At 39.5% G+C, this 12674-nt stretch overlaps 2 protein-coding genes across 2 annotated transcripts; one reads left to right on the top strand and one right to left on the bottom strand.

Annotated features, from left to right (window-relative positions):
* Positions 1–1190: 1190 nt before the first annotated feature.
* Positions 1191–5762, top strand: TSPAN13 (tetraspanin 13). Its single transcript, XM_010285267.1, has 5 exons — positions 1191–1363; positions 2697–2777; positions 3626–3739; positions 4069–4179; positions 5288–5762. The coding sequence occupies exons 2-5, from the start codon at positions 2700–2702 to the stop codon at positions 5360–5362; spliced, it is 378 nt and encodes a 125-aa protein (XP_010283569.1). The 5' UTR covers positions 1191–1363; positions 2697–2699; the 3' UTR covers positions 5363–5762.
* A 3409-nt stretch (positions 5763–9171) lies between these two features.
* On the bottom strand, positions 9172–12660 carry LOC104615460 (anterior gradient protein 2 homolog). The gene is made up of 5 exons (XM_010285266.1): positions 12596–12660; positions 11573–11646; positions 11119–11182; positions 10096–10179; positions 9172–9499 (listed from the first exon to the last, which is right to left on the bottom strand). Exons 1-5 carry the CDS (start codon positions 12633–12635, stop codon positions 9450–9452), a joined length of 312 nt encoding a protein of 103 aa, XP_010283568.1. The 5' UTR covers positions 12636–12660; the 3' UTR covers positions 9172–9449.
* Positions 12661–12674: the final 14 nt, after the last annotated feature.

The following is a 12674-nucleotide window of genomic DNA, read 5'->3' as shown; positions in this document are numbered from 1 at the left end:
TTTGATGTCAAATAAAGCCAGGTAGTTGGACTAGACTAAGTGCTTACTGTTTGTTTTTGTGTTGTGGGTTGTTTTGGTTTTTTGGGGTTTTGAGGTTTTTTGTTTTCAAATAAACAACAACTTCTGGGTATTTTTTGGTGAGGTCAGGGTTTTTGAAAGTTACAACTTGCAAGTTGAATTGGTCATATTTAACAGAGAATGTAATGGGTGATGTGTTACACGTAGGTCTGACTGTTTCAGACAAGAGTGTGTTAGGCATCTTGTGTATTGGATATCTGGGTTGGCTTTGTCTGCTGCTTCCCTCCTGCTGTACTCATTACAGATTTCTCTGCAGCTTTTCGTGTTGGAATTTTTTTTTCTTTTGTTCTGTGTTTTGGCATGGAAACAGGAAAGGCTGGACCTTCCTGCCCGTATAAACAATAAATCCAAGTAAACTAACTTGGACAGGTTCTGCCTGCCTTCCCTGAATACCATCTTTAAAAGGAAGGAAACAGCACAAGAGTGTTTTGGGTATTGATATAGGATTGCCTTCATAGTAGAGCTATTTTCTTGAAGAAATATGTAGCAGTCACAGGGCAGCTTTATTGTTTTACTGCATGAAGTTCTGGAGATACAGATTTAAAAAGTATTTTTGTGTGACCTTGTTAACTGTTGTGTTATATCATCAACTACGTAGAAGCTTCTCTAATGAATTAATACAAATGTATTCCTGATTACAGTAAGTTTTGGCAAAGTCCACTTCTTTTACGTGTTCAGAGTTGTGGATGATGAAAATGTATATCCTATTTTCATCAAATACACTGCCTGTGTTTCAGAAGACATCTGTAATTCTCATTCTTCCATTCTGTGAATTAAAGCCAATGATTTTTAGCTCATTTGTTAATTCTGTCATCATCCACACTTCAGTTCAGTGTCAGTCACAGATAATCCAACATGGCTTGAATTGTAGGTAGATGAAGTTTGTAACAGCTCCACATTAACAGTGTTGAAGAATATGTGTGCCTTGAAACATCTGGAACTGAAGTTATCTCTACGATGAAGTAGAGGATTAGTTTGTTTAGGGTTGTGCTTCTCTTTTTACTGGAAAGAAAAATTGTACCTTTCTAATAACAACTTTAATGTCAATAACGTAGCTGTCTTTAAGTTGAGCATTTTTTAGTATGCAGACTAATTTTCTGTTTTCTCTTCCCTCCAGCTGGTAAGCCTGCTGCTGATTGGAATTGCGGCATGGGGAATCGGCTTCGGCCTGATCTCTAGTTTCAGAGTTGTTGGCGTGGCAATTGCAGTAGGAATCTTCCTCTTCCTTATTGCCTTAGTTGGATTGATTGGTGCGGTGAAACATCATCAAGTATTGCTATTCTTTGTATCCTTCTAATGCATTACATGGATCACAGCCTGGTTCAAGCTACGTAAAGAACCTGCTCTGTCAGCTGAGTCTGATGTGGGAGGTGCTTCAGAAACAGAACAGAAATCCACAATCTTATTTTAGTCAAGTGCAGTCTAAATTAAACTTCTTTCCCATTTAACTTTATGCCATCTTCCTTTTTTCTCCCTTGTAATGCTCTGAAGACAGAATTATTCACATCTTCACTTTTTAAAAATCAAAATATTGTAATTTTTTGAGAGCTTTTTGTGGTGGGTCATTGTGTCACTGGTGCCTCTTACTCTGTGTTCAACCCTACACCAAGGTAGAGTATGTGAACTATTAATATTTAACAGTAGAGAAAGGTGATACTTCCAGATAGCGAGCGAGCTGGTTGTAGCTGGCAGGGGAATGCATTGTGGGTAATAGAGGCAGTCAAGAAGCACTTTCTTTTCACACCTAGTCTTTAATTGTGAATGCAGACTAGAAATGAGCACAGGCGTTCTCAGTGTACCTTGCTGCCCCTTTATGCTTATTGACACTCTGCAAGCAGTCTGTGATGCTGCCTTGCATAACAAAATTGATCTGTTTGGATGAAAAAAGATACTAATCAGATAAAATTCTTATTTTTCTGGTTGTGGTCTATGAGTAAGGAGTGACCTCCACTTTACAAACAGTTTAATTGTGTGAGATAGGCGCCTGCCTCTGAACACAGCAGGCAAATTGTGAAGGCAGTGCCTGACTTTCAAAATGTGATCTTTAGTATCAAAGTTTGTTCTCTTTATTTTGTACTGTTTCCAGATGCATTAGTCCAAAAGTGTGTGCGGCTGTGTTCCAAAAGCAATTCTCACTTTGTTTTTAATCTAGGCTAAAGTTCTGTTTTGTAATTAATGACAAGAATATGTCATTGAAGAAAAAAAAGAATTCTGAATATGCAGTACTCAGACAAGTATTTTCTTTACTACTTTATTTAAGTGAAGTTCCTAAGATGAGTCCCTAAAGCTGGAGAAATTGGCAGCAGATTTTTCTTTCTCAAAGCTCCTTTTATTAACCTCTTTGCTCATGTTGTTCTGCTAGGCAAGAAACACCTAACGCAGAAATACCAGCTATGAATAGTAGTAGCCAAAAAGAGATCATAATATGGTGACTGAGTTCTGGGAACATTATTTGGGTCATCTTTTCCACATCCAGTCAGAATTTACTTCTGTGGTTCATTCGTTTGTTTGTTTTTTTAAGGACCTATTGTTATCTAGTGAAATAAGGAATACTATTAGGCGTATGTGTTATAAAAGCAAAATGAATTTGAGAGTATATTCTTAACTACTGTTTCCAGTACATGATTATTCTTCTGCTAGTCTTTATTGTGCAGTTTTCTGTCTCCTGTGCCTGTTTGGCACTAAACAAGGAACAGCAGGTAAGAAAAGTTTCCTGACTTCTCAGTTAATCTATAACATAATACTGTAAATGTGTATGTACATACGTATTTCTATATAGTCTTCAACAAAATGGGGAGAGCGTATTTTAAGAAAAATCAGCATTATCCTTCCAAATAAGGACTAGACCTTAAGCAGTGCTTGGCTCTGGTAGCTAGAAAGAAATACATCTGGATCCTAAAATGACTTTCTGCTGTCTTTTTTTTTTTTTTTAATTGTTTTAGTTTTAAGCTTCCTGTTCCTGTCTAGGTTTATGGTGACAAGTGTAGCAGCATGATATCTTGACTATAACATGTGTTCAGCAATTTCAGATACACTGATGAAATATACAGTAATCATAATGTAAAGATGATAACACCACTGAATTGTTCTGTAACTGAAAAGGTCGTAACTACATTAGGAACAGAGGTGATTCTTAAGTGTGAAAGTAAAACCAGCTTCCATGGCTTATGGAGACTAATTCTTACTGCGTAAGAAACAGCCGAGGGTACAGTGACTAAATAATCAGCTATTACATGTAAGCACACTTCTTGTTTAAAGTCTGAGCAGTCCCAGTTCAGATTAGTTGCATGCCCCATTACTAGTGCTCTTGTTGGATTTAGAAAAAAGAGTGGAAGAAATTATTTATAACCATGAATGTGCTGCTGCTAGGTGCTGCTATTTCATTAGCTATACAGGCTGTTTGAACATTCAAGTTATTCTTTAATGTATTATCCTGTTATACTTTGGGATCCAAATGTTTTAGATGGGGACTTGTTAACTTGGCCTACTATATTGGTTTTCAATGAAATGCAAAGCAGTTCAATATGTATTTGCTTATGTCTTCTAGAGTCAACTTCTAGAGGTGGGATGGAATAACACTAAAAGTGCGAGAGCAGATATTGAGAGAAATCTGAATTGTTGTGGATTCAGAGTTTTTGATCCGAATGAAACCTGCTCCTCTGTAAGTTCTTCCAGCATGAAAAAACTTACAATTTCATTGTGTTTGTTCATGTATGTACAACTGTTTTCATAGTTGCAGACAGCAGAATTTTTAAAGGAATGTGTAAGATAGTTGTTACAATGGTACTAAGCTCTTTAGCAACTTACTGGAAACATAATCACACATCACCCTTGTACTCCATTGTCATTTATATACTTGCTTTTTTGGAGTCTTTTAAAAACTGCTAGAGTTTTGTCCATGGCTGACAGTCTTTTATAGAGCTAACTAGATGCTTTCAATCAATGAAGTGTCATCAGAAAATGGAGTGCAATTCTCTGTATCTGCTACAGGATTGTTTTAGAAGTCGCCAGTGTCAACCATGTGCACCAATAATAGAAGAATACTCTGGAATGGTGCTGAGATTTGTTGGAGGCATAGGACTCTTCTTCAGTTTCACAGAGGTGAGTGTGTAGGAGGTTAGAAAACTGAGTGCTATTTCCCTACTTTTAAGGCCTTGTTTTGTGAAACAATTAATTTTAGAGGGTTTACTACAGAAACTCTCAGTACTATCTCAAGAGTCAGATAATTAATTAGGTCAAAATTTTCCAGGCTATCAGCTTGCTTAAGTCTGCCAAAAGGAGGTATTGTCTTTCAACAGTAGGAGTTCTTGCAACTTTGTTATTTAGACTACAAACCACAACTAGATACCACATTAAAATGTGGTGCTGTAAAGTTTAAGTTTTGTCGAAAGCTAGCTATTCAGGTTTACCATTCTCCAAAAGTAAGAAGAGTGCCATTGCTTTACCTTGTTCCCCTGTTCTTCCTGCCTCCCCCTGCCTGCACACACACAGTTTTTTGGGGGTTTTTTTGTGTGCCTTCTGTAGTGCAAAGATACAGCTTCATGATGAGTGAACTGTGTTTTAAACAGCAGGTTAAAAAGGTCTTTGACTCTTTGCTTTAGTATCCAGATGACACATATACTTGCTTTATTATACTCCTGCGGCTAGTCCAGTTTCCAGAAGGTTTGTAGATACTACAGTACCAAGAGAAATACAGCAACTTAAACAGAATCTCTCTGACATCTGCCCTCAATTTCTCTACTAAAAATGTGAAGCTGCTGGGAGGGGGAAAGGTGGTTGAGGGAAATGATAACATTTGAAAATGTACTAGAAAAATAGCCTTGTAGGTAAGTGGTAGCTGTAAAATGAAACGACTTGGAGGATTAGTTTATCATTACACTAAAAACAGGTTTATGAATATTAACATGGGGGGGCAATTGAACGCTGGACATGCCTATGGGAAATATTGTGCTTTGCATTGTGGATACAGTTTTTTATATTGTTGTTCTCTCTGCTGCTAGGTATGAAATTTTTCTGAGAAAGTGCGTTCTTTTTTATAATTAAGAAAGCTGGTGTGTGATTCTGCAATTTTAGCAATAGTAAAATATCCTAAACTTGTGTAGTTCATTGTCAGGGTGTTTTGTTTTATGTTTAAAACAAATTTTGTAAAACTGACTGAAGATTGGGTGGACACCCTCTGCTTAATACTATCTTTGCTTTTTGTTTTCAGATTCTGGGAGTCTGGCTGACATATAGATACAGGAACCAAAAGGATCCCCGTGCAAATCCTAGTGCATTTCTTTGATAAGTTTATAAAGGACTGAATCTTCTCTCTGCACCCTCTACTTCAAAATACTGATTCTTCATAGTCTGATATTTCTCCATAATAGGGACTTATGTACAAGTACCCAAAAGAAAACTATTTCCATAAGAAATTTGTAGTTTTCGTATTTAATGTCCCATAATTTTCTTCTAAGAATCTGTGTCTTAAAGTAGACTGGTGCATTCAGTAGCTGGGCATAGTCAAACTGCTGCTCTGAGCTGATTAAATAACTCTGTTAAGACTTTGGTAATGGATGTGGTGAACTCATGGTATAGAGTTTTGTAGCACTACTGGCTTCTCTGGTGTCAAAAAAAAAAAAGCAAAAGTATTTTCTGCTGTATTCATTGATGACAAAAATTCACATGATTTCTCATTAAAGTGATAAAAATATATGGTGGATGGTTGGACTGTATGATTTGATTAGGCTTTAGGATGAATTCTGGTCAACTTTTTTGTCTTAATAATGGTCTCCCACTTTCCTGTTAATGTAAAAATAGAAGGTAAAGATGTTATTTTCTGTAGTGCACATAAGTGTATGTTAATGACTGCCGTAGTCTTCACCCCTCCCCTTCCCTGTTTGTTTTGGCTTTCTGGTAGCTTTAAAATTTTGTTGAGAATGGAAATAATTACTTAGTTTTTAATGGATATCTTCACTATAAGAACAATGAATGAAGAAAACCAGGAGAATGTAATCTGCAGCTGATTAACTTGAAGATTTTTTTTTTTTTCTTTGACAAGTGAATGAAGTTTGGTATTTGCACAGCATCGGAATCAATAGTGGTCTGTCATCTTTAATGTAAGAAACTTGATGTCTGGAAAGTTGTTGTACAGCTATTTTTTTTCAGATGGTGTAAAATTATTGTTGTAATAACTCAGCAGTGTATATTTCTCTGTCATCCAGCTAACAGTCGTAATTTCATGAGAGATTGAATGGTGTGTAAAAACGAAAGAAAAAAAGTAAAAAAAAAAAATGTTTTCCAGTAGTTTGTTTTCTTAACAAAAAAAAAAAAATCAAGTTAGAACAGTACATTACCCATGTAGTAAGTGTTGTCTGAGCTGAAGGAAAGCATGATCCCTCTTCCAGCCTGCCATAAAGTGGTGCATCAGCTGGAACACCAGACATCTAAACACCTGAGGTGCATAATGTTGCATTTGTTTCTAATCACACTGAATTGCAGACCTGCACTGCACCTTTTCTTCATTCAGTTGCCGCTTCTGGTGTGGTAGGCAGCTGCTGTAGCCTCTAAGATGGCTCTGCAGGAAGAAAAGGGTAAGAGTATTGAGGCCGTCTGCCAAGGAATGCAGCAGCTGAGCCAGGGGCAAGGAAGGCAGAGAGGCCAGGCGGGAGTGGGTGCTCATGCAGTCTCCCTTTACTGGGGAGATGTCTCCTTGCTCCTGCAAAGGAGGCAAAAAGAGGTTGAAATACGTGCCTTTGTTTGAACACTTTCAAACTTCCATTTGCCCAGTGCTCCTAAAGAAGGAATTGTCTCGAGGTTTTTAACGGGAAGAGCTGAACCAGAACGCGGAGGGGTGTCAAGAACTGGCTAAAGGCAGCTTCTCTTCAGGTGTAGCTGATTCTTCGACATCTGCTGTCAGCGCCATCTCCTGGTGTTTGGTTGGTGAGTTACTGTTTCCTATGATGAGAAGTATTGATGTCTGTCTTGAGCACAGACTTCTACGTTCAGTGCAAGAGCCCACTCATGTACTGAAAGACCTTAAGAGCCTTCAGACTATTACTGACGTATAATGTAAACGTACACAGCTTTTTTTCCCGCACTCCCAAGTGCTGTCCTGTTCAAGGAACTAACCAGCCATTCTCAATATGTGCCAAGAGGATGGTGATCATCTTGTGGCTGTCTTTAGCAACAGTTAATTTTCCTAGTCTAGACAGGATCTGTATTTTTTACATTACTGTAATAAATTAAAGGAGTCTTACGGAGAGGGTGCATGAAGCTTAAAAAAATACATTGCTGCTCCAATTTTCACTTTTTTTCCTAATCTCTTTTAGTGCTTAGTTTTGCATGGGTCTGGTTTCATAAATATGGTAGGTGATCCTGGACTGTAAATGTGCATCACTGACAAAATACTGAAAATATTACCACTTCAGAAACTCTGGTGTCTCAGAACATGTGAATTTGTCTTAGTAGTCAAAGGACAGATCAGTGAGTCATATGGTTTGATTAAAGTTTTTTCTATCACATTAATAATACTTTGTCCCTTCAAGATTGTGATTATTTAAAAAAAAACAAACACCAAACACAAGCCTTGATATTTACATCAGAGGTGTGGATTCTTGATTCTTAAGGGCAGCTGAATTGCATGTCTCAAGCCATTTCCAGGTACCCCTTGAGATTTTCTGGTTGGTAGGGTTCACATAGTTCGCCAAAGACATATTAGCAGGTGCCTTGCTTCTAATTTTGATGATAAATTCCCTTGAGCGGAAACCCTTGCTTCTCTTGCCTGTCCTACCTTCTGAGGTGTATTCTTCTCTTATGGTTATCATCATGACTGGTAGTGGTAACAACAGCTGACGTTGCTAAAAAGCTGAGAAGATAATATAATCCTGGGCAAAGTGTTTCTCACTGGTGCTGCTGCTGAGTTCTTACATATTTGAGGTTGGAAAATCTCCTTTTTATCTGAGTCTTAAGGTAGTGTGTAGTTCCATGGCGTTCAGCTGTGTAGGGTTGCTTTTAGGTCTGACTTCTCTTGTCCCTTTTAGGCTTGTAAATAAGCAATCACAAGCTGTAACGCAATCATGAAACCAACCACATACTCAATGCAATATAATTTCTATTAATCATCTCAAGGCTTTACTGAATTCTGATGTAAGCAGGAATCTTTTAGGGGAAGCAGTTTTTGTCTTTAAAAAGAAAAATCTAGATAAGGTGATCATTGGATAACTTCAGAATGCAGCCAGTTTAAAAAAAGAATCAAAAGACCCCCACACATGTAAACAATCCCATCCTGTAGACTCAAGTACTATTCTGTAAAATGTTTGCACTTATGGTTATCTAACTGTAAAGAAAAGCCTGATAACGAGAGCTCGACATCCGGTTGGTGCTACCAGAAAGCAAACGGAGATAAAGCAGGCTGAGCAATGCAGAGCTTAACTAGCTGCTGAAACTGGAGATAAAAGGCTGCTTTCCTGTACTGGGTTTGGCTGGATGGAGTTAATTTTCATCATAGTAGCTTGTATGGGGCTATGCTTCACGTTTGTGACCAAAACTGTCTGCTCCTCACCCCACCCCACCCGCGAGGAGGCTGGGAGTGCACAAGAAGCTGGGAGGGGACACAGCTGGGACAGCTGACCCCAACTGACCAAAGGGACATTCCACACCGCATAATGTCATGCTCAGCGTATAAAGCTGGGGGAAGAAGAAGGAAGGGGGGACATTCAGAATGATGCCATTTGTCTTCCCAAGTAACGGTTACCCATCATGCAGCCCTGCTTCCCTGGAGCTGGCTGAACCTCTGCCTGCCCATGGGAAGTGGTGAATGAATTCCTTGTTTTGCTCTGCTTGTGTGTGCAGCTTTTGCTTTACCTATTAAACCGTCTTTATCTCAAACCATGAGTTTTCTTACTTGTACCCTTCTGATTCTATCCCTCAGGAGGAGAGTGATGGAGCAGCTGCGTGGGGCTGAGCTGCTGGCTGGTGTAACCCACAGCAGCCCTTTTCCTTCCAAAGTGCTTTGATGTAAAACTGCAAGCTGTGGTCTCAAATGACACAGTGATTTTACTCTTTCTGATAATGGTAGATGATAATAAGGAAAAAATACAAAACATGGCAACATTTTGTATGTAAACACTTGAAATGGATTTATTTAAAAAAAATCATTTTTACAGCTGGATCATACAGTATTATTCTGTACGCCTTAAATTAAAAGCCTCCAGCTTTTAAAAATGCTGCCCAGTACAAAAGTGCTAATGTAAAACTGTAGTGTTTATATATATAAACCAGCACTACACATCACTAAATATCGCTCTAAATAGTCTCTTCACCAGTTTCAATGAGCAGAGAAGAGATGGAAGATCAAACTTTGTTGTATTTTAAGGGCTTCCTTCTTCCCCTTACAGTTCAGTCTTCAGGAGCTTCAGCGCTTTCTGCATATTTGAATACACTGGAAAGGAAATATTCATACATATTATTTTTGTTGCAACTTCCTCTTCCAGCAACTACAAATAGCGTAGAGAAAATGCCGTTATTATTAAAGCTTTTGCTCATGTGCCTATTGCTATACGGATGCTGACGCACTGCGCTCTCCCAAGCGTTTTGCGAACGTCATCTGTTTAATTGTGGCTGGTGAGAGCCCACGTCTGTTAGCGCAGGCGTTCGCAGGGCAGAGGCGGGAGCTGCGTGGCAGTGATGGAGGGCTGTAGCGTCCGACTCTTCCCTGCTCCCAGAAGTTTTCCTGACCTGGCCCGGCAGGGCTCGTGTGCAAGAGTTCCCGCCGTTGCTTACACTGAGGACTGCTGAATTATGCAAGGCCCTACTGACGTATGCTTTCTTTTAAAACAGATGGATATTTAAGGCTCCAGGGCTCTGCCATCGTTCCCTTCACCTCACTGAGTTCAAGTCTAGCGTCCTGTTTCATTTTAATCCTGGTTAACTGGCTTTCAGCAAGTACCAACTGCGAGAGTCTGCAATGCCTGGTGGTATTCCTCGTCACATGAAAAATGCAACTGCTTTCAGAATATTTCAGAACACGCTACTTACACAATGAAATGTCAGAGGGCTCGTATGCGTAGAGACGGTTTGAGTATCTTCCAGTAATATCTGCTCTCACAGTCAGGGAAGGATCTGGAAAAAAGGATGAGAAGTTGTAGAGGGCAGGACTAACCTTCAAGCAGAAGGGAAGAAACCTTTCTGCGCTTCTGCCTGCTTCCGAAATGTTTCTGCAAGACAAGTCTGCTTTCCCTAAAAAACGACAGATCGTTCTTCTACATAGTCACTGACATTTTAATTTTAAGTGTTGTCTTTGCCGGCTTATTAAGAAGGGGATAGGTTTAATTCTGATCAGTGTTGATCAGCCTTACACCCTCTTGCCACTGTGTGGTACCTGAATTCACTCTACGAGCTGAGGCTGCTTTCAGGCTACAAATGTTATTAAAAAAGAAATAACAAAGGCAGAGATAATATGGCAGTTGCTTTGGTCTGTTAAAAATGGACATCACGACCTAGATTTATCAAGGTACGTGCTAACGATACATGTGTCCAGTATATAAGGCTACGTATAGTGTTCTGGGAGAGGGAACACCTGGATGCCTGCACGGCCACCAATAGATCCCCAAAACGCCAATGCTGCTGGGGTGCCTGTGCAGGTTAGTGGAGCCCAGAGCTGAGTACTCAGCTTCCAAAATCAGCCCCTGAAGCCTCCGGGGACACTGCTCTTCCTGCGCCGTCTGAGCCTGCTACAAACAGAAACCTGACGGGTTTACAGTATTTCCAGAGACAGGAGGACGAGCGAGGCTGAGCCAGCGCCTACCCATTGTGGCATCATGTCATTTTAATGACACGATGAAAGAAATTGCATCATTCGTAGAATTAACGAGGGAGGAATGCTGGACCTGTGAAGCTAATGACCCACCTGGGGTTGCTTTGAAATTTCATCCAACAAAACCCAACTAGACATTTTATATTTCTCATGAAATAAATTCCTGTTAATAAGCCCGAGGATTTGAGATGCGCAGCGCAGCACGGCTCTGGTCTGACATCAGCTTTGATGCTTGAGGTACTCACCTATGAACAAAATCCGAGGGACATACTGGCCATCAGGTGAAAGATTCTTGTCTGTGGTTTCATACTTCAAGAAAACAGATAAGGTTCCCAGTCAAGATTGCAGGAGGGCATGTTACATTTTTTTTTTTCCTTATTTGTACTTTTTGTTATGAAATAGAGCTTAAATAATACATTTTGCAGTTTAAGAAATTCACTGTCTGGAATGCAATCTTTTAACAGCTGGAGTTGCAAATTGATAACAACAGTTAATGTTATTATTAAACTTTAAATTCCCTCGTATTTTGAGGTTGTGATAGCTACAGATGAAAGAGATATTACTAAATCTATTATGCTTCAGCACTTAGCCATTTTTCTTAGCCAACCCTAGCTATTACACTAACGATAGCTAGAGAAGCCATAACTAAAAATAGAACTTTATTGCTTTCACTTAATGAAGTGTAACTGGGAAACTTACCACAAGGTTCAGGAGAATGAATTTTTCAGCCAATTTCTGTATATCTTTATGTTCAGCAAAGACCTTCTTGAGAGCTGGAGTGAAAACAAATGGGAATGAAAGTTAAAAACATGCCCCTGAAATATATTGTCCTTGAAAAAGAAATTCAAACAAACTGGAGAGAATCAAAATGAGAATTCCCAGTTTGCAATTACAGCAAATGAAGATTTGAAGTTCATTCCACTGGAAGATGATCAAGTCATTTATATTCTGTGGTAAAAAGTCATTATAATGGTACAAAATTCCCCTCCTTCCTGCAGCTCTCAAATTATTTGCCTGCTTAAGTTTGAATTTGAGCATTTGACCCTTCAAACCTCCTACTCTACTATTGCAGTTTCTGGCTCCAGTTCCTAGGGCACTGACAAGACCGAGCGTGGGATGTCAGCCTGAAATGTTTGAAAGGATTTTAACACTTGTAGAGAGATTTCTCTGGAGTTATGGATGGAAACCAAGGTCTTGCCACGTGGATTGGCTTTGCAGGAAGAAGGGCCCCGAGGTAAATTCAGAAACACTGGGAAAAGAGCAGTCCCAGTTACCAGAAGTCCTGCAAGAGCTCAGTTTCAACCTAGTTTAATTTACTCCCTGGCCAGATTCAGTCTCAGTCATCAATGATGTTGAGAGCTGAATATGTCTTTTCCAATAAACTATTGTTTTCTACTGCTCCTGGTCTTGCTATCGGTTTTGGCTGATCGCGACCCGAACCGGAAACCAGATTTGCCACCTGCTGCCCTGTGCTCGTTTCTGTACCCATTCTGTGTCATGTCATACTCAATTACCATTTTTATTTTATTTCTGCACATTGGAAAACACCTACATGTGACAGCGACTTAAAGAACGCTCTGCCTGCTTGTGCAAGTTAGCAAGTTGGGCAGGCAGAACGATTTTTCTTATTATTTTATTTATAATTTTTTTTTAAAGCAGCATTTCTCCAGAAACCGAAAACCAGATGATTTTATTGCCCTCCGCCGGGTGCAGAAGGATTACCTTGGCTGTGCGGGCAGTCGTCCAAGTGGTGGATAATCATCAGGGGTTTGTTACTGGAAGAGAAGATTCCTCGTCAGGG

Source organism: Phaethon lepturus, unplaced genomic scaffold, assembly GCF_000687285.1.
Source record: "Phaethon lepturus isolate BGI_N335 unplaced genomic scaffold, ASM68728v1 scaffold974, whole genome shotgun sequence".
Lineage (NCBI taxonomy): Eukaryota > Metazoa > Chordata > Aves > Phaethontiformes > Phaethontidae > Phaethon > Phaethon lepturus.
This window is presented reverse-complemented; position numbering and strand designations above follow the sequence as displayed.